The 20,350-nt window shown below is 41.8% G+C and overlaps 1 protein-coding gene across 1 annotated transcript in view; it reads left to right on the plus strand.

Annotated features, from left to right (window-relative positions):
• The first annotated feature begins 535 nt into the window (after nucleotides 1–535).
• GRM7 (glutamate metabotropic receptor 7) overlaps nucleotides 536–20,350 on the plus strand; it is a 755,739-nt gene continuing 735,924 nt past the window's right edge. Inside the window, exon 1 of the mRNA XM_081820434.1 lies at nucleotides 536–1,424. Coding sequence (XP_081676560.1) covers nucleotides 906–1,424 — 519 coding nt within the window. The 5' untranslated portion in view covers nucleotides 536–905. The remainder of the gene's footprint in view (nucleotides 1,425–20,350) is intronic.

Below are 20,350 nucleotides of genomic sequence, written 5' to 3' on the forward strand. Positions count from 1 at the left end.
GCGTGCTTTCCTAAGAGCTAGTTCAGTGCCTCGCCCCAAGAAGTCTCTGGGTAAAGGTTCTTTTAAATCATGAATCAGGTTCCCGTCTGTATGTGTGTTTTTTCTTGAGAAAAACTGGCACAGACTGATCAGTAGTGGACAGTGGGGTCTCCTTGCTCCCCTTCATCACTGCGTTCTCCACCTTGCGACTTCCTCGCATTCTCCCGGATCTGACAGCTAGGACTCGCGACCTCAGGGTTGGGAGCATCAGCACCAGACATCCCCGCCCCCTCCCGGGGTTGATGCCACCCGTGCCTAGAAGGTGCGTGTGGGTGCAGGCGGGCGAGCTGGAGGCTTCTACGGTGAGCTAGGAGAAGCATTTCAGCCCTTGCCTGAGACCTGCAATCCTAGATTCCCTGGGGACCGCGAAACTCCCAGTCCGAGGCACTCCCTGCTTAGCCGCCCACCCATTCCCCCCCTCCTTACCTCAGCACGCAGCCCCTCCCTGCGTGATGATGCAAACCAGTGGGGAGGGCGGGCGCTGGGAAGGGTGGGGAGAGTCGGAGAGCTAGCGAGGGAGGGAGGGAGTGGGAGGAGGAGGAGAGGGAGCCGAACGACCATTTAAAGCGATAGCAATCCTTGCCCTCTCCCCAGTGCTGGGTTGTTGGAGAGCGCGAGCGGCAAGCCGGGGAGCGCGAGCGCGGCGCGCCGGCCGGCGAACCCGGGAGCGCACGGAGCCCCAATCTGGCAGGCGCCGCGGGACCCCCCATCCTCTCCGGCCGCCCCTCCCCGGGCGCCCCCACCCTCCGTGCCTGCAGGAGCCTCTGGGCTTCCCCGGAGGACCTCACCCCAAGGGGCCCGGACCCGGGCGAGCCCGCCACCATCCCCTCCAGCGCCGCCGCCACCACCGCAGCAGCCGGAGCAGCATGGTCCAGCTGGGGAAGCTGCTCCACGTCCTGACTTTGATGAAGTTCCCCTGCTGCGTGCTGGAGGTGCTCCTGTGCGCGCTGGCGGCGGCGGCGCGCGGCCAGGAGATGTACGCCCCGCACTCTATCCGGATCGAGGGGGACGTCACCCTCGGGGGGCTGTTCCCGGTGCACGCCAAGGGTCCTAGCGGAGTGCCCTGCGGCGACATCAAGAGGGAGAACGGGATCCACAGGCTGGAAGCGATGCTCTACGCCCTGGACCAGATCAACAGCGATCCCAACCTGCTGCCCAACGTGACGCTGGGCGCGCGGATCCTGGACACTTGTTCCAGGGACACTTACGCGCTCGAACAGTCGCTCACTTTCGTCCAGGCGCTCATCCAGAAGGACACCTCCGACGTGCGCTGCACCAACGGCGAGCCTCCGGTTTTCGTCAAGCCGGAGAAAGTAGTTGGAGTGATTGGGGCTTCGGGGAGTTCGGTCTCCATCATGGTAGCCAACATCCTGAGGCTCTTCCAGGTAGGGAGGCGCTCCCTCTGGGGCAGAGCGCGCCTTAGCTCCCCGCGCACTTAATCCTAAAAGCTGGCTTGGACTCGAGGGGTGCGGGGTCAGGTCAGCCTTCGCGCATTTCCACCCTGGAGATCCTGCGAATCCCTCCCACCCCACCCGAGGAGGTACCTTCCCTGCTTGGTTCATTTCCCTTCCATCTCTCCCCTGTCCGCGCTCCACTCCATCCGGCTTGACATCCTGGATTTATGGCCCCATTTACAAGAAGCAATCTGCGAAAAACAAGGCGATGATTTAAATGGGTTTGCATTAGAGTGAAATATGGTCCAAAAACAGGCTTGTAAAAGTGCCGGGCTCCTGTGAGAGCCGGTTAGGCTCGTGGAATATGAAAGATGAGAAGACGCCTCGAAGCCGGGCATTTCTCAACTCCCCAGCTTCCCAGCCCCAAGCCGCCCCGGCAAGCCGCAGCTCCCTTGGAAAATTTCGAGAAGAGCTTAGGGAGGCACATCTTAAACCGAGGGCTAGGTCTTCACCTACATGTGGATATTAATTGCCCATCTCTCTCAGGTTGGATCTTCCGACCTGTAGCCTGTCTCCGCGAGGGCATGCGGCAGAAGGCACGGGGACCCTCCCCAAGTGGGGAGATGCCGCCCCGAGACGTGACCCCCGGGTGATTTGCTCTGGGCAGTTGTTTGCACCGTCTAAATTGCATTTGCAGTCCGGCCACTGGCAGGAGCTGGGCGATCAGCTTTCTACTCCTGCCACTTCAGAGCCCAGAGATGAGCTCATGCTAACTGCGAAACAAAATCGCTTTCGCTGCCTCCACCCTCCGCCCATCCTTTCCCACGACCTCCCTAACACAACCCCCCAACCCCTATCCCCGGCTCCGCGGACGATTCCCGGAGCCAGGCGAGAAGGCGTCTGGAGGGAGGCACTAGGGTGCGCTGAGCAAAGCCGGCGGTCCTCCTGCTCCGGGCGCCGGGAGGGCAACGCCGAAAATGGGAGGAAGGCGGATCCGGGGCAGCTGAGCGGTGGGTTCTACTGCAGTACCCTCTCTCCGCCTGCTCCCGCATTTTGTGCCCCGTGGCTCCTGTGCTGCATTGGGTATAAATGGATGGATTTTGGATTTAAGAAATTGAGTTTCGGGGTCTCTTTGATTGTGGGTTCCCTTCTCCTTATTTCTCCTTGTCTCTCTCTCTGTATCATCTTTCTTTCTTTCTCTTTTTTCCTTCTTTGTTTTTCTCCTTTTCTCTCCCTCTCGTTCAATTTCTGCTTCTTTTCTCTCTCCCTCCCCCACCCCCAAGTTTTTTGTTCATCTCTCTCTAGAGATGATCCTTTCCTAATGCACAGCTCTCTCTCTCCCTGCCTGATAGTACCCAAACCTAATTAATCCCTTCTCCAGATGTTCTGGCTAACCCTGGTGCCCTTATGCTCCCCATATCTAAAGAATTGGCTCCCTTCCAAATGCTTTCCCTAAGGGTGTTGGGTTTCTGGAGGGGATTCCTTGTGAGATTCAAGCTGTCACCACATCGGCTCCTAGGAGTGTGAAGTTTGTGTGTGCACCAGGAGAGGTGCCTGCCCAGGGCTGCAGCCTGGTATGGCCCCTCTGATCTTCTGAGCATCCCTAACACTTCTTGAGTGTGCCATCGTGGGAATCCCTGGATATTTGTAAACCCAAAAATGTTTTGGGGGCACCCTTAATTCTGAGATGATGCTTTTGGGAAGAGGCTAGGTTACTGTAAGCAAAACCCAGAAGCGTTTCCTTCTTGCCTGAGCTTAAAGCCAGGCAACTTAAGAGGGCAGTGCTGCAGGAGACAGCGAGGTCAGAGATCACCGGAGAACCACTGGGCGACTCACAGCCCTGTGAGCCCTGAACCCTGGGGGTTGAAGGCACATTTGGTGTCTCACATTTTTTAATTATTTTGGTGCCTGTTTCTCTCTTCACTCAGAGCACAGGCAGTGCTGCAGATGGGCCTATCTGTCTGAAAAAGAGTGAAATGTTAGGAGAAGGATTGCAGACTAGGCTGAAGGACTGTGTTTGCTGAAAAAGATTCCAGGGGGAGTTGATTCTTCCTCTGGTGTGTGAACCTGAGGCTCTTGTGTGGGAAAGAAATGGTTTGCCTTATGCTTAGTTCCTTCATTCCCTGGGCTGGGAAGGAAAGGAAGCTAATGCCAATGTTAGCAGTGTGGGTTGGGACCAAAACCATTCAGAGAAAACACTGTCATTTTCCTCTAATTTGCAAATTGCAGCTATTCATGTTGGATTGAACAGCTGAGGGAAAAAGCCCCCAGTTTTCACCTGCATTTATGGAGAAGAGGCTGGTAGCAGGAGGAATGCACCAACTTGTAGCTTGTGCTGTGAGCTGGGTATAACTGTTGGTGTGGGCATCATGCTTAACCGTTGCCCATGTTGGAATATATACTTATATATTCCAACAGTCTCTTCCAGTAGCCTTGTCTGCACATGATCATAGGAGCTCCTGGCACGCAAGTCTAATCCCAAGTTTCCCAGCCTCTGTCAGCCTGCAGAATGAACAGAGAGAATAGTGGTACACAGACCCATTGTTCAAAGGCACGATCAATTTAGAGAGAGAGGAAAAGAATGGTAGGTGAATCTTCGCTGGGAGTGCAGGGTTCAGCTCAATTAAGATTGTCCTATATAAAAAAAACAAAAAACAAAAAACACAAAAAACCTCCTCTAAATGATTGAATTCTTAGCTCTCCAGAGATTTGAGTTTTCTTTTCCCGGGCCCTGTAGGTTGCTGTGGGGACCATGCCAAACCTATCATTTGAGATAAAAATTTATGATGAGATAAGCTTCTAGGCTGGGGGAAGGAATACTTAGTGACTTAAATGGGGGAGTGCTACACACTGTGGGGTTGGCAGGGCGGGGGTTGAGGACAGGAAAGAGTAATGAAATAGTAATAAATGTAGCAAATGCTGTTGTTGCCAACAAAAACTGGAATGAAGTTCTTTCCTGAGAATGAGGACCTGGGCAAGAATGACTCCTCAGATGTAAATAGTGTCTATGACTTTGAATTTTCATTTGCCTGCTGGTGTAGCAGACCAAAGATATGAGATGAACAAGTCCTCTCTCTCTCTCTCTCTCCTCTGTGCACACTGAATTGATTAGTAAGTGACATGTCAGAGGACAGGAATGATGTCCACTGGTCTTTCAAATCTAGGAATTGGAAGCTAATGAAATTAGTGTGTGGCCAGGGCTCTGCCAACTAGAATTAAGTCACTGCAACCACCCTGCAATGCATTTTCAGCCTCAAAGAAGTATCAGGGAGGAATTTCTGGAGATTGTTTCTGAGCCTGTACAAAATAATACTCTCCTAATGTTAAGAAAGATTAAATGTAAATTAATTTTGACTATGAGTAACATATTTAAAAAATAATCAGAGAGTGGGGCTGGCTTAAGGTGGAGAGCTTATATAATATGCTGTCCAAAGGATAAACCTCCCCTGACCACTATTTTATGGGCTATAAGTAAGATATATTATAGTGGGAAGTAATGGGCATGTTTTTATTCAAGGCTTCTCTGTTATCAACTTGCGAGCAAACACTCTGAGCGTATAAATTACTCTTGCTACATCCTGACTCTGAATGAACAATATTTCATGGCCAGTGACATGGTCTAAGCTATGGACTTGGAATTGAATGGTGTCTGTTTCAGTTCCTTTGTTCCTTCAAAAGCAACTAGATGGAAAAAGTGGCCAACTTGACTCTTGTTGGGGCATATTGCAAATCTAAACCTATGGACCTTGTACCATAAATGAAATACATTTGTAAATTTCTAAATGTTATCCTTCTGTTCACTGAAGCTTGAATATAATCTCCAACTTTGGGGGCATTTTATATATATATGGACCTAGTTTTCTTCCTTCTTTCTTTTGCTCCCTCTCTTCTCCCTATCTTATGTAATTGGATAGAACTGGGTACCTAGGATGGTGTGGTATTACTATAGTGGGGACTTTTTTTAAACAACTCTAACCTACTCTTTTCAAAATTTCATAAATACAGGTGTCAGTGCCATTTGGAATAGGCTCTATAACAATCTCTGCCTCCACATTTACTGTGTTTCAGGAAATTTACCTAACAGATGGTGAGTGGGCAATTTTTAAAGGGGCATTTTTGAAAAGAGCAGAGAGGGAAGGAATAGAGACAGGCACATACTATATTTGAAGATACCTCTACGTGTATATTTTATGTATACATGCCCATAACATTAAGATGTCTTTGGGGATTTTTCTCTTCAAAAATAATTGAAGTAATGGATGCTTTTGCTACAATTTCATAAACATTGAGAGTATAACAAATCATAAATGCTCTATTTCCTACGTCTATAGGTTGTGTCATGGACTTCAAAGATCATAGCTGGATTACACAAAGTACACTCCAATCTCAATCCTGCCATGAATTAGCCCTGTTACCCTAAATAAATTACTTAATCTTCCTAGGCCTCAATTACCTCATCTGATTTTTTTTTCTTTAAAAACAAATGTAGTTTCTAAGTTTTTAATCTCTTTGGGTCATAGCTTGCTTGGAGAAAACCCGCTCTTGTCCAAACCCCGTGACTTTGAATTTCTAGCTCCCACTTTGAACTTTGAGTGAGTTTGGGGGAACTTTTAAAGAATATTTTCACACAGGTATCTTAGTTAATATCAGCCTAGCTGATTTCCCATATTCAGACTTTATCCCTTGTTTTGCCAGTGTGCTCCTTAGTCATGTATATCAAGGCTTGTATCCAGGAAAATGACCTCCTGGGTCAGCTTACTGCATGGTTATAAGACACCAAGCGGGGAGCAAGAACTGTGAGCTTTATAGTAGCAGATAAAACTTTTGTTATCCAGCGTTCTCTCCCCTTTCATCTTGCAAAAACCCCAGGCTTTCTTTTGGAAAGCTGCCAGATAGTGATTCCTACCTCCTCCCTGGCCCCAGGGATGAGTCCCCCGACTGAACTCAGGCAAAGCAGGTGATGGGTTCAGGTGTAGACTTTTGACTTTGGCTAGACCTATCAGAATCCTCCCCAGAACTTTTCTGCCAGAGGAAAATGGGAAAATTGGCTCTTCTCTCTGGAATTTCTAAGCTGAGGTAATATGACTCTGGGACTCCTAGTGGCCATCCAACACAAGACTTTCTGTAGAATAAAGTCATACAGAGGTAAGCAGGGTTGAGTGATGGAGAGAAAGCCAGAGCCCTGATGATATTCTGAAACTCTCAAATCCAGCTATATCTGAATCTAGCTGCATCCCTGAATTTCCAGTACTTGTTCTTAAAATAAATAAATTAATAAAAATTCCTTCTACTATTTTGAATTTGTCTTCAGGCCTGTGCAATTAAAAGCCCTCTAGCCCAAACAAGTAATTTCTTATGTTAATGTAAGGTTTGCTGACTGGCATTCATTAAGTGAAAAATTATATATGATATTTTCTTTACTTTAAATATAATCCTTCTAGCCGAGGTCTGGGATAGTCACAACTCTGCATTCTTCCCCACTCTTCCCATCATTTGCTGTATTAACTTTAAGCGTTTGTTATAACAACCTGATGCAGTTGAGAGATAAGGTGTAGAATGCAGCATAGAAGCCTCCTATTTGGAAGCTTTAGAACCATACTTGGTTCCCCTCATTAAAGCAAATCTTTTGTTGATGTCTCCAGGGCAGAGAAACATTTTCATGGCATAATGGAGTACAAAGTACATTAAACTCCCGGGTTACTCTACGGTAAGCATCAAGCCTAACTACTTGTCATCCCCTTTTACTGTAAGTAGGCAAAAAAGAACAGTCACAAACACATTTTTCCAACAACTGTATACATGATTACCGTTTAGAGGACAGTTATACAACATATAGTCAGACTGATTAATTCATGGACCTTTTGTCAATTGGCACAGTAAACATATGTGTTTTATGCACTTAATAAAAGCAAAACAAAATCTTTTTATAGGTAAATATCCGAGAAGAGCATTATGCCAACCCTTACAGTGACGGCATTTCCATGTTTGACAAGTAACCTCCTTTCAATTACCCTTACTACTAGATGTTTCTTGGATCAAGTTATTAGAATATAACATCAAAAATAAAATAATATGAAGTTACAATGATACAGGATACATATCTCATTTTGTGAGAACAGAAGTTCTTATTTCTTTTCAATAACAGTAGTGACCCCAATAATAACTTCATCTTTGCTATGAGCCATTATGCCATGCACTCTAAATACTTCATCTCATTTAGTTCTTACAATAGTTCTGCAAAAGGCATATTATCTTCCCCACATACAGCTGAAGAAAGTGATTCTCAGAGCCCCACGTCACATTGCTGGTAAGTGGCAAGGTCTAGATTCACACAGTGGTTTGCCTGATGGTACACTGGTTGTTACCCACTGTACATGCTGCTCGGTTGTTGCACCAATGCAGAAATACTTAAAGTAATCATAGATCTGCCTACCCTGAAACTGTAGTGGTTTGAGGACATCAGAGTTGTTCCTTAACCACATCCATTTGCAGAAAGAGGTAATATTTTATTTCAGTTCCACAACGAGATTAATTCTGTCTATTGAAACTTGAGTACACAAATCCTCACCTCCAAATGAAAGATGCTTGTTTTCTGTTATTTAACAGGTAGCCCTGTGTGTAGGCAATACATACATAGTAGGCTTTTCTCTCAAATAAAGGAGAAAAGATGTTTCTTCTTGTCCTGATTCAGTGCCCATCATTATGGATTATGATGGCTCTTCCTGAACTTTATTTCATTCACTCCACTCTTTCTACAAACCTCAAGTGAGGAAATCCATCATTCAGATATATGTGCAAAGTGAGAGGACTGTATTAATACAATTGCTGAACGTCAAGTTGATAGAGCACAGGAAATACATCCTAATGAATGCAACATTAATGTTTGTGTGGGCCGTGGAGTGAGGGGTAGGAGAATTTTCAGTTTAATGGATTATTTTGCCTCTTGCTATAAAAGTGCTGCAACTAAGTAGTTTTATAATTGGTCATTTACAGAACTCTCCATCTCTGGGTGTTGTGCTCTCTCCATTCTGCGGCTGCCAATTCTTTCTCTTGTTCTTGTTGGAAGATAGCAAGGAAGCCGCTTCAAAGGCTCAGCCTGCTTTTCTGCATTATTGTTTAGATGAAAATATTTCCATTTATTAAAGTACTACCTAAACATTTTTATCATGTTTTAAACTTGACTGTGTTCTGAATGTATTAGCACAGGCAGAATAATGTGGGATGTTTTCCTGGAGAAAACATACTTTTATCAAAGGAATCACCAGAATTTTCATGTAGGGGTTAAGAATAAAATTGTGGAGTTAGATCTGAATTTAAATTCATAATCACCACTTATTACCGGACTCACCTTGATCAAACAGGTACCATACTTCTCATCAATTTTCTTATCTTTGAAATGGGAATGATACAAGTGTACTTGTCTGATAAAGTAATCATAAAGATTGCACAAAATATGCATGGAAATATTTTAGCACCAAGTTTAGCATGTGATGAGTGTTCAATACATTTAAAAGCTTTTATTTTATTATTATTATGCTATTATTAAATATCACTATTTCTTAAATGTCACTATTGCCAAATTTACTGTAAAATTACCATAATAATCCACATTGGATTTCATTCTTTCTGTTTCTTTGTTTAAATGGAAAATATTAGGGGCACCCAGTTGGCTCAGGAGGTTAAGCATCTGACTCTTGATTTCACTTGGGGTCATGATCTCAGGATCCTGAGATCTCTGGGTGGTAGAATCGAGCCTCCTGTCAGGCTCTCTGCTCAGCCTGGCATCTGCCTCCTCTCGGCCCCTCCCCCCCAGGCACTTGAGCTCCAGCGCTCCAGCTCTCTTTCTAAAATAAATAAATAAAATCTATTTTAAAAAATGGAAAATATTACACAGATTGAGAGCAAGAACACAGTTTAGTGATAGTATTCAGTGGAATGAGAATTTCTATGGACTGATTCAGGTGAATCAGGAATGCCGTGGACTTAGATTCCAGACAGGCTCGGAGCAGTGGGCTTTGAGGTTAGCCAGCCCCAAGTTTGAAGTCCACTGTGACCCATTTCTAGTGCAGAACCTAGAGGAACTTACTTAAACTTTTTGAGCTTTACTACTAGTTTCCTCAGCTATCTTTTTTTCCAGAAATATTTATTAAGCCTCCCCCTTTCAGCACTGTTCTACGTGGTTGGACATATCAATGACTAAAATAGACAAGAGCTCTCTCTCTCTCCCCACTCTGTCCTTCCTGCTCTCTCCTCTTCCTTTCCTCCTATCTCTACTCTTCTGTCTCTCAGCTTACACTCTCGCATGGAAACAGATGGATGTTATAAATAAGTCCTGGAGTATGTTAGAAGCTGATGAGCCCTATGGGACAAGGGAAAGAATGTGAAGTGCACTGAAGAGTGTTGGTTTGGGAGTGCTGAGGAGTGTACAGGTGGGTTCTATTTTTAACGATGGTAGTCAGGGTGGATTTCACAAGGTGGCATTTGAGCAAAGACTTGAAGCGAGGGAATTGTCAGAATGGATTAGGGGAAGACCACTCCCTGCGAGCAGGAAAAACCAGTGTCAGAACTCCAAGGCAGAACTATGTCTGGCAGGTTTGAGGAATATCAAGGATGCCACTATGGTTGAGCAAGTCAGGAAGAGCAAGGGGCAGCAGGAGGACTTGAGGTCAGAGATATGAGGGGGCAGGTAGGGTAAGTCATTGGAAGCCACCACATGCATTTTTTCTTACCTTAAGTGTAGGCAGTGTGGTAGGATTTTAGCAGAGATGGGGCATGATCTGTCTCTTGGTTTAAAAGAATTAATTTCATCTGTGGTGTTGAGGATGAGGGAAAGAGAGGAATCGGATGATCTCAGGAGGTGACTACAGGTGTCTCTGAGATGGTTGTTGGTGACTTGTGCAGCAGATGCTTCAAGAAGTGATACATTTGGAAGATTGTGACAGTATTTTCAGGTGAATCAAATGGGAGATGTAAAAGGAAGAAAGGGGACAAGGTGAACCCAAGATGTGGGGCCTGAGCAATGGAAAGGTGGGATTATTATCACTTCAGATGGAAAAGGTTTGGAGTGGAGCACGACTGGGGAATTAAAGATCAGATTTGGAGGTAGAAGTTTTGAGAATTTTTTTTGACATCCAAATTGAGATGTTGAATGCACAGGTGGAAATACGAGTCTGCAGTTATGAAGAAAGTTCTAGACTAGAGATATATTTTAATAAAATAGAGATATTAAGAATAATTACATGGAAGTGCTAATTTAAAGATTAAATGAGATAATACAGGGGGGTGCCTGGGTGGCTCATTCAGTTAAGCATCTGCCTTTGGCTCAGGTCATGATCCCAGGGTCCTAGGATCTAGCCTCATGGGGCTCCCTGCTCAGAGGGAGCCTGCTTCTCCCTCTGCCTGCCGCTCCCCCTGCTTGTGAGCTCTCTCTCTCTGTCAAATAAATAAGTAAAACTCTTTAGAAAAATAAAAATAAATGAGATAATACAGTTAACACTGTGTGTTCCCAAAACATTTAATAGCTACTAGTTAAAGACAATTATCTGAAATGCAAACAAATCCTATAGTTTGTTTGTTTTTGCAATAAATCTGAACAAAATGATGTTACAATTATTTTAACAGCATTTGTGACAATTATTTTAAGTCATGACACCATACTACAAACATTTAGAATAACATTTCAATCTTCTACCTTTCATTCTGATAATGTAGTGGTAACTATATTTTGTAAGGTTTAAGTTAGTTCTGATAGAGTATTTTATTAAAAATAATTTTGAACTATCTACTTCAGTGCAATTTTATATATATAACATATATATACATATATATGTATAATATAAAACTCAATTGAGAATTTGCATCACTGATATACATTTGGCCCTTGAACAATGTGGGGTTAAAGGCACTGACCACACATAGTTGAAAATCCACATATAGCTTTCGAGTCCCCCAGAACTTACCTAATAATAGTCTACCACTGACTTGAAGACTTACTGATAACATAAATATTTGATTAACACATATTTTGTATGTTATGTGTATAATATACTGTACTCTTCCAATAAACTAGAGAAAATAAAATATAATTAAGAAAATCATAAGAAGAGAAAAGACATTTACAGTACTGTACTGTGTTTATTGACAAATTCCATGTATAAGTGGACCCACACAGTTCAAACCCATGTTGTTCAAGAGTCAATTGTACATGAGAATTTAAGCAATGACCCAGATATTCAAGGAAAAATAACGGGCTTGTCTTATAATATCCCATTATGGGTACCTATTTTGAACAATTTCATGAGGCATTTCATATCTTCCACTCACTTTGCAATTGAAAACATGGTGGGGGGGGATTTTTATCTTACTGGTTTCAAGCTCCCTTTAGCAAATCCTTTAACAGCCTTTGTAGCTTAACCAAAATTCTGTTCCTTATTCACTTCACTATCAGATACTGGTCTAAGCATGTCCTTATACTAAAAAATGCATGGCCATGTTGTCTCTACACATCTATAATTGTATTTTAACACTGTCATTATGTAAGCTATATTTTAATTGTAATTATAACAAATTTTATATCAACACACATCCGTTTCTAGTGTTCAGGGGGAGAGCAGCATGTAGTAAATTTTATCAAAATATAGCATCTGAAGAACAGAACAGAGAGTAATTGTGTAATTCTGTATTCACTATAATTAAGTTCAGTGGAGTTGGCATAATAGAATTAAGATGAAAAAGACAAAACAAAACATTGAGGCACCATGGCTACCTGTCATAACACACCCTTTTCACATCAGAGAACATATACTTAGCATCTTTCTGTACAGAAATGGACGGAGTAAGAGGCTAGAGGAAGAATAGCAGACACTAAAAGGGTGGGATTATGAAAAGCAATATGGAAATGACATATTGCTTTTAGATTTGGTAGGCGGGGAAAATCTACTAGTGTGTATATCTACTGGGACCACGTTTTCTGGAATAGTTAAAACTGATGTCAAATATGCAGTCCTACCTTCCTTGTAAATTGGGACGTACACTCAAATCTTTGCTTCCTATTTCTTGAATATTGGTTGAGAAGATTATTGCAGGAACTGTATCTTATGAGCAAAGTACATTGTCTAGAAATGACTGACACTCTCTCAGCTGTCACACTCCACGCTTGCTGGCTCTTTCTTTCAGACTTATTAAAGTTTGCAGTGCGGGAGTGGGTTATGGGAAAGATCATTGGAATTTTTTTATCTTCAGGAGGCTATATGGCATAATGGTTAAGATTGCAGGCACTGGATATAGTTCACATTCCTGCTTTCCACTTGCTAACTATATAAACTTGGTCAATTTACCTGATTACCTGCACCCCAGTATTCCCATCTATAAAATGGTGATAACAGGGCACCTGGGGGCTCAGTCGTTAAGCGTCTGCCTTTGGCTCAGGTCATGACCCCAGGGTCCTGGGATCGAGCCCCGCATTGGGCTTCCTGCTCCGCGGGAAGCCTGCTTCTCCCTCTCCCAGTCCTCCTGCTTGTGTTCCTGCTCTCACTATCTCTCTCTCTGTCAAATAAATACAAATAAAAAAAAATCTTTAAAATGATGATAATATTCCATCCTCTTAGGACTGTTTTCAAGATTAAGTGAAGTTACCCATGCCAAGCACTTAACACAATGCCTAGAGCACAGTAAGCTCTATTCATCATCATCGTCGTCCTCCTCCTCCTCCTCATCACCACCACCAGGCCAGGTACCATCTCTCCTATGCATTCTTCCATTATCTCCTGCTCCCTACCATTTCTGTCATGTTTCTCTACAAGGGTAAGGTTGTGACAGAGCATTTGTTTCCACTGGTATCTGACACCTGGTCATCAAGGTGACTGGAGTTGGAGATAACACTCACTGCTACTTGTTGAAACAATTCCTGTTTTGAAAAGGGAAGCTGGATGTTGAGGCCAAGAATCTTCTCTTTTCTTCAGCTGGGAGACCGAGAGAAATATGCATGCCTCAAAAGGGAATCAGGCAAAGGGCAAAATGGTTAATTTCATACTTCAGTAATTAAGAACAAGTCTGACAGACTGAATTTGAACTCATTTCCATTATGTACTGACCATGAGATGTTAGGTGTTTTTGTAACTCCTGTGAGTTCATAGCTGATAAAAAGCTACTATATGACCTGCTGCATAGTGTTGTAATAAGTGAATAAAGCATTTAGCACATTGTTTGGCAGATAGTGATCACTTAATACATTTTAACTTCCATAAGTACTATCACTACTAATACTGTTAAGTAGCTGAGCAAACCCGATGTCCTTCCTTTTCTTAAATTGCACATAATCATTTGAATAATCAGCTTACATTTATTAAGAATTATTATAAAGCCTCATGATGGCAGAAGTCCTTCAACTCTGCTCCTCATCAGAGCCCGTCCTTGGGGGTGGGGGGCGGTGGATCAATACCACCACTAGCACCATCATCATCATCATCAATGCCATTTAACTGACCATACTGAGAGCTTCCTGCGCCAGGCACCAAACTTGACCCTGTATATGCACCATATCATGTTCGCACATTCAGGTGGGAGACCTGATTATCATCATCCCCAATTTATAGATAAAGACACTGAGGTGTTGGAAAAATAAGCATCTTGACCGATAGCAAGAGATAGAGCCAGGATATTTAAATCCCTCTCTGACCTCAACAGCCCTTAAATATTATTATACCACATCCTGGTAAGAAAATCTGCTTCCAGCCACTTGGGTAAGAGAAAATTCTTGATCCCTGTATTCCTATATTCCCCATGCTACCCTAGCCTCAATACTAGGAGGAAGAGAAAGGGACCTCTTCAAAGACCGGTCAAAGGGGAATTACTCCCTTTTGCCTTTGCTGAATCAATTAGCCAATATTTAATTTCCTTAAGAATCCCTACATGTTATTTTTGGCACTTACTTTGGCCTTTTAGGATTCTTACATTCTGTGCATGACTCATCCACTCTATTACATGTTAATTTATTTGAGGTCAAGTTTAGAGCCTCTCCTGAAACATAATTTTAAGCCTGTAGCATCTAACTCTGTCCTTTTCTTCTTATAGTACATCTGCAGATATTTATTTGAGTTTTGTTAAATTGTCCTCATTAATTGTGCATTAAAAGTTATGTATAGAAAGCTTTTTTTTTTAATAAAGAAAACATTCTAAATAGATTTCTAGCTGGTTATTTTTATAGGATTATTGTAGAAGTTATAGATCTTCAGGTTTTTGTTTTGTTTTCTTTTTAGATTAAGTACCTCATATTACCTTATTTTAACATATAATAATATACCTGTGTTATCTCTATCAAATCTATGAGTCTTCACTGGCTTGTAACTTAGCTTGTTGATTGTATATTATTGATTTTTCCATTTACAGTGACATTATAAGATCCTGGCAGGGGGGAGGCTGGGTGGAAGATACCTCTTAGAGCCACAAACTGGTTTTCTAGAGAACTAACATAAAGAACGAGAGTTCCTTTCATATTTCTGCAGAGCTCAAGAATTTTAAGCATCTTCTTCTCCTTAGTCTTAATGGAAAGGGAGTCGACTGAATGGAAGGTCATTATGACCATTGGGACCACTGGGGTCAGAGTCAGTCACTGCGTTTTATTTTGTTTTCATCTCTCCTCTATTGGCTTATGTTGTGAGTGCTTACTAGGTGCAAGGTACTTAACTAACCATTGTAAATGTAAATGTGCCATGTAATCCCCCGATAGTCATACAGTAAAAATATGTATTATTATGATCCCCCCATAATGCGCACATGGAACAAAGCCTCAGAAATAGTTATTTGCTCATTGAAATATGGTAGAAGTAGAACTTGGATTCACATCTGTTTGACTCCCAAATTAGTGATTTTTACCACTAGATTAAAGTTACATAACTTTGTGAGTGTTGACTAAATTGTTTCTAAAATTTTCTCAGCTCTAACTTTTTATAATTGTTTGACTGCAAGTTTAACTAGGGGATGAGGAGGGATAGGGAGGAATTCCAACCTATGAATGGAATTTTTCTCATGTTAAGTATGAGGTCTGTTTTATGACACCAATTCACTTATTCATTCATTCAACATATACTGAATGTTTACTATATACAAAGGTATTTGAGAACATACACATCATTGTAGAGTGAGCACCCCTTCCATAGACTCTCCCACAACAGTTAGAGAAGTCTTGGACTGCTTTGCCTAGTCTGGGGTGGTGGTTGGTGCTAGGACTCTAGTTTGCCCCACTGACAAAACCAAGACATGCTCACATGAGTTCACAGGCATCCTGATGTCATGATACAGCAGACATGTGAATCTTACTATTTTTGCCTGGCATTAATGATATAAGGGCTTTGGATTTGGATACAGAAAGTGGGCTTGTTAGTTATAAAAATATATGGATGTCATGTATCTTCAGCATAAGGCTACCTGCCATCCCCTGCTACTCCTACTTTTTACGAACCAAACAAGTACCTTCTTTTTTTCCTATGGATAAGGTCTTGACAATGGCAATAGGGCCTATCATCCCCCAGTAAGTACATCAATGGCTAAACCAATGGATTTTCAAATATGCTGATTAACTTACCCTTGAGGTAGGGGTACCTGGGTGGCTCAGTTGGTTAAGCACCTGACTCTTGATTTCGACTCAGGTCATGATCTAACTGTCATGAGTTCGAGTCTCGTGTGGGGTTCTGCACTGAGCATGGAGCCTTTTTGGAATTCTCTCTCTACCTCTCCCTCTGTCCCTCCCCACCCTACACATGTGCTCCCTCTCTCTCAAAATAAATAAATTAAAACTTTAAATTACCCTTAAAGTAGACTGACATTTCACTGCTAAGAGCAGAAAGTGGTATTCCTTTAGAATTCATAGGAAAAAAAAAATAGAATTCATAGGGAAAAGAATAGGACACCAGATATACTTTCCTTAATTTAAAATTATTCATATGTATCCATTTATATATATATATACATATATATATAAAATTACTCATATATATGAACAGTTTTTTTTTTAAAGATTTTATTTATTTATTTGAGACAGAGAGAATGAGAGAGACAGAGAGCACATGAGAGGGGGGAGGGTCAGAGGGAGGAGCAGACTCCCTGCAGAGCAGGGAGCCCGATGCGGGACTCGATCCCGGGACTCCAGGATCATGACCTGAGCCGAAGGCAGTCACTTAACCAACTGAGCCACCCAGGCGCCCTATATGAACAGTTTTAAATTGAAGAAATATATGTATTTATATTTAAATTTTGGCTTCCGCTAGCCAATAGCAAATGAAATTACTAGCAGATACACAAAGCAGAGAAAGAGAGCCAATCGGATTTAATTCAGTAGCTTGCTTTTTTGTTTGTTTGTTTTAGATTTGTGGTTGTGATTTTATACCTGCAGATATATTTGTTGAAGAAAACATTTCTACTTTACACAAAATTAAATTCATTTAACAATACAGCATGTCTCAACTATCTTAGTACTACTATTTTTAATCTTTAATACCATCAGACATACGAATTACAAACATACCCCAAAGAATTAATTTGATGGTTTAATTCCTTACATTTCCCTTATACCTATTTACCTTTGTGAGTTTTAAAAAATAAATATTTAATTGTATTGTTTCTGTCTCTCTGATTGACGATGGAAAATACTGACTGAAATACAAAAAGATTAAAATTTAAAAAAATATTATCCAAAATGATGAAAACTAAGAAAGTGGCAAAGAAATTCAAAGAATTAAACTTCTAAGCAATGTTTTTTTGGGTTTTTTGTTGTTGTTTTGTGAGTGTGTAGTAGTTCTTCTTCTGAAGGAATTAATCTTGAAGCTCTACTGGAGACTTTTCAGAGACCCATTTAATGAGCAACTATTTTGTGCCTGAGACTGCACTATGCACTAGAGATTCTAGAATAATAATAGTAATAATTATAATAATAATAAATACAAATCTTCACAGACCTTCCTTGCAAGGAAGTCTGGCAGTCCACTAGGAAAACAGAGTGAGCCTTATACTAACAATGACAGTGATTCTCAAATATTAATGTGCTGAAGAATCATGGCAGGCATGCTAAGAGTGCCGATTCCTGATCCCCTTCTCCAACTGGTCAGGTATAAGGTCCAGGAAACTCTTTTTGGTGAGCACCTCCAAGAGCGTCTGAGATGGATGTTCTCAGTTGCCCTCAACCTTTAATGAGCATCAAATTTGCCTGAGAGTATTAAGACACAGATTGCTGGGCTCTACCCCCCCAATTTTCTAGATCAGTGGGTTTATATTTCTAATCAGTCCCTAGGTGTTGCTGATATTGCTAGCCCGGGGACCACACTTTAAGAACCACTTACCACTTGCTTATGGAAAACATCTTCAAAATTCTGCACTATGGGATTGCATGTGCCATGGAAAAGACATGGACAGAGACCCATGGAGGCAAGGGGACTCTACCTTAATTGGTCAAAGGAAACAATAGTAGCTAGAATTGTTTGACTCAGAAAACACTGTAAAAACTTTACTTGCTCATTTAATCCTTTCAATAAAGTATGTAGTTGCTACTTCATGTCCCCATTTTATATGGGGGTCCAGAGGAGGTAATTAATTTGCATAAGTCCTCAACTGGTAAGTGGCAGATTAAGAGTTCAAATCTAGGAAGTCTGATTCTAGAACCCACATTCTTAACCATTCTGAGAGGAGTAAAAGTCGTTAGTGAAGGCCTCCTTGGCCTCCAAGTGTAGATAGAAGGATGAGTGGACGCAAATATGTTACTCATTTGGTGTGTGTGTTGTGGAAAGGGGAGAGTATCAGGGCTTCCAGAGGAACCAGCCCTCCCCACACACCTACCCTAAGCAAGTCTGATAATTAGGAGTCTAAAACAAGAGTATAACTATAGGATGCTGAGAAGCATTCTAGAAACCTGGGGTTAGAATTCTGTATCTTTTAGTATGACTTGCTGAACTAACAGAAAGTAAGAGTGCCTTACCTTACTTTTTGCATGTAACAAGAAGTTTGGAGATAGTCCCTCTAGTGTTAATTCTGCTGCTGAGAATGTCAGCAAGGGACTGGGTTCTGTTCATCTTTTAGCTCCTGCATTTCTAGCATATCCCTGTGATCCCCATTGTTGCAAGGTGGTTGCTGAATCTCTAACAGTGTTCCAACCATTCAGGCAAGAAGAAAGAAGAGAAAAGGTGGTGCCTGGGTGGCTTAGTCAGTTAAACATCTGCCTTTGGCTCAGGTCATGATCCCAGGGTCCTGGGATTGAGCCCTGTGTAGGACTCTCCATTCAGTGGGGAGACCACTTCTCCCTCTCTCTCTGCTGTTCCCCCCTGCTTGTCCCCCCCCTCTCTCATTCTCTCTGTCAAATAAATAAATAAAATCTTTTAAAAAAAGGAAAGAAAGACAGATAAAAAGAGTGTGTGTTGTGTGTGTGTTGTGGGAGGGGAAGAGTATCAGGGGGACAGGAAAGGCAGTGTTGAAAGAGCAAATTTTCTCCTACAGATCATCAGCAGACTTCCATTTAGATCTCAAGCAGTTAAAGCTTTAATCTGACTACCTTAACCTTAAAGATAACGAGGGCCCCTAAACCAGGGCTCTGATAGTAAGGAATAGGGAGAGAGTAGTTATTGATTACATAACTAGCAGTCTGCACAGATTTCCTCCCCACTATCCCAAACAAATACCCACCAACTCTATCTTAGCTCATATATTTTACTTTAAAGAATGGTGGGAAACTTTACTTATCTGTAAATAGCCTCTTAAAAGGGTACAATTATATAATTATACAACCCTCTAGAGACCTCCTTCTTCTAAAAACTCTTTGAAAACTGTTCAAGGTTGAGGACATTTTGATCTTAATTTAGTAACTTGCTGTTGATTATCCTGGAATGACATTCTCTTTCTGCAGATGTTCTGTCAGGCTTTAGAAAATTCTGGAAGAAGTGGACAGAGAAATTTTATGGTACATATATAAGTGATATGAATCTCTTCAAAATAAAATTCATTTAGGTACCAAAAGGCATTTCATGTCTGCTATTTTTTTTTCATCTTTATATTTTCACAAATTTTCCTTTCCAAAGTACCTCTGAACAAATCTGTTAGATATCATGCATCCACTTCTCCTGTCTGAATTCTTTATTACTAAACTTTCTTCAGCCTGCTATCTCTCAGTCCTCTTTGTCAAAAGCATCTCTCTGGGTCCTCACTATTTCTTCTTATCCCATATTTGGACTCATATCTCAAACTAAAGCAACAGTCTGCTATGACTTCTCCATAACTTGAAGACACTGCTTCTGTGGGGGAAAAAAAAAAAGAAAGAAAGAAAAAAGTAGACTTGCCAGTTAACTGAGAAGGTAAGCAATATGTGGAATGTTTCTGAGAATTAAAAAGTAAGAAAAATAAAAGCACTTGAAAGAAACTGAGTGGTGGTCTTGTTCAAATACTTTATTTTACAAATGAGGAAATTGAGGTCTAAGAAAAAAATGTTATTAAACTCCAAATGATAAACCATGAATCTCAGTAGTGTAACTCACTAGAGGTTTATTACCTACTCACTTGGTAGTTCAGTATGGACTTTCGTAGTTCAAAGGTTTGTTTTCTGCTCAGTGATTCAGGAACCCACCACATTCATCACTTGGCTTTACATTTGTCTCAAAAGGGAAAGGGGAGAGGAAGTTGCAAGCTCAATTATCAACTCATTATCCTTCAAATGTAAACTCTTCATATAACTTTTGGTCACATTCTTTGAGAAACAACTAGTAATATGGCCACATACAGTTTCAAGCGGGGATGGAGAATGTTGTCCCCAGCTTGGTTTTAGTGATGCCTTTATAATCTGGAGGAACTAATTACAAGTCTCTAGTCTACAGCTGGTTATTTCTGCCACAATGAGTCATCAGCCTTAGGCAGTGGATTAAGAGTGTGTGTGTGTGTGTGTGTGT

The sequence above is a fragment of the Leptonychotes weddellii genome, chromosome 1 (assembly GCF_054177405.1).
Source record: "Leptonychotes weddellii isolate Sample4059 chromosome 1, ASM5417740v2, whole genome shotgun sequence".
In the NCBI taxonomy this organism is placed as follows: domain Eukaryota; kingdom Metazoa; phylum Chordata; class Mammalia; order Carnivora; family Phocidae; genus Leptonychotes; species Leptonychotes weddellii.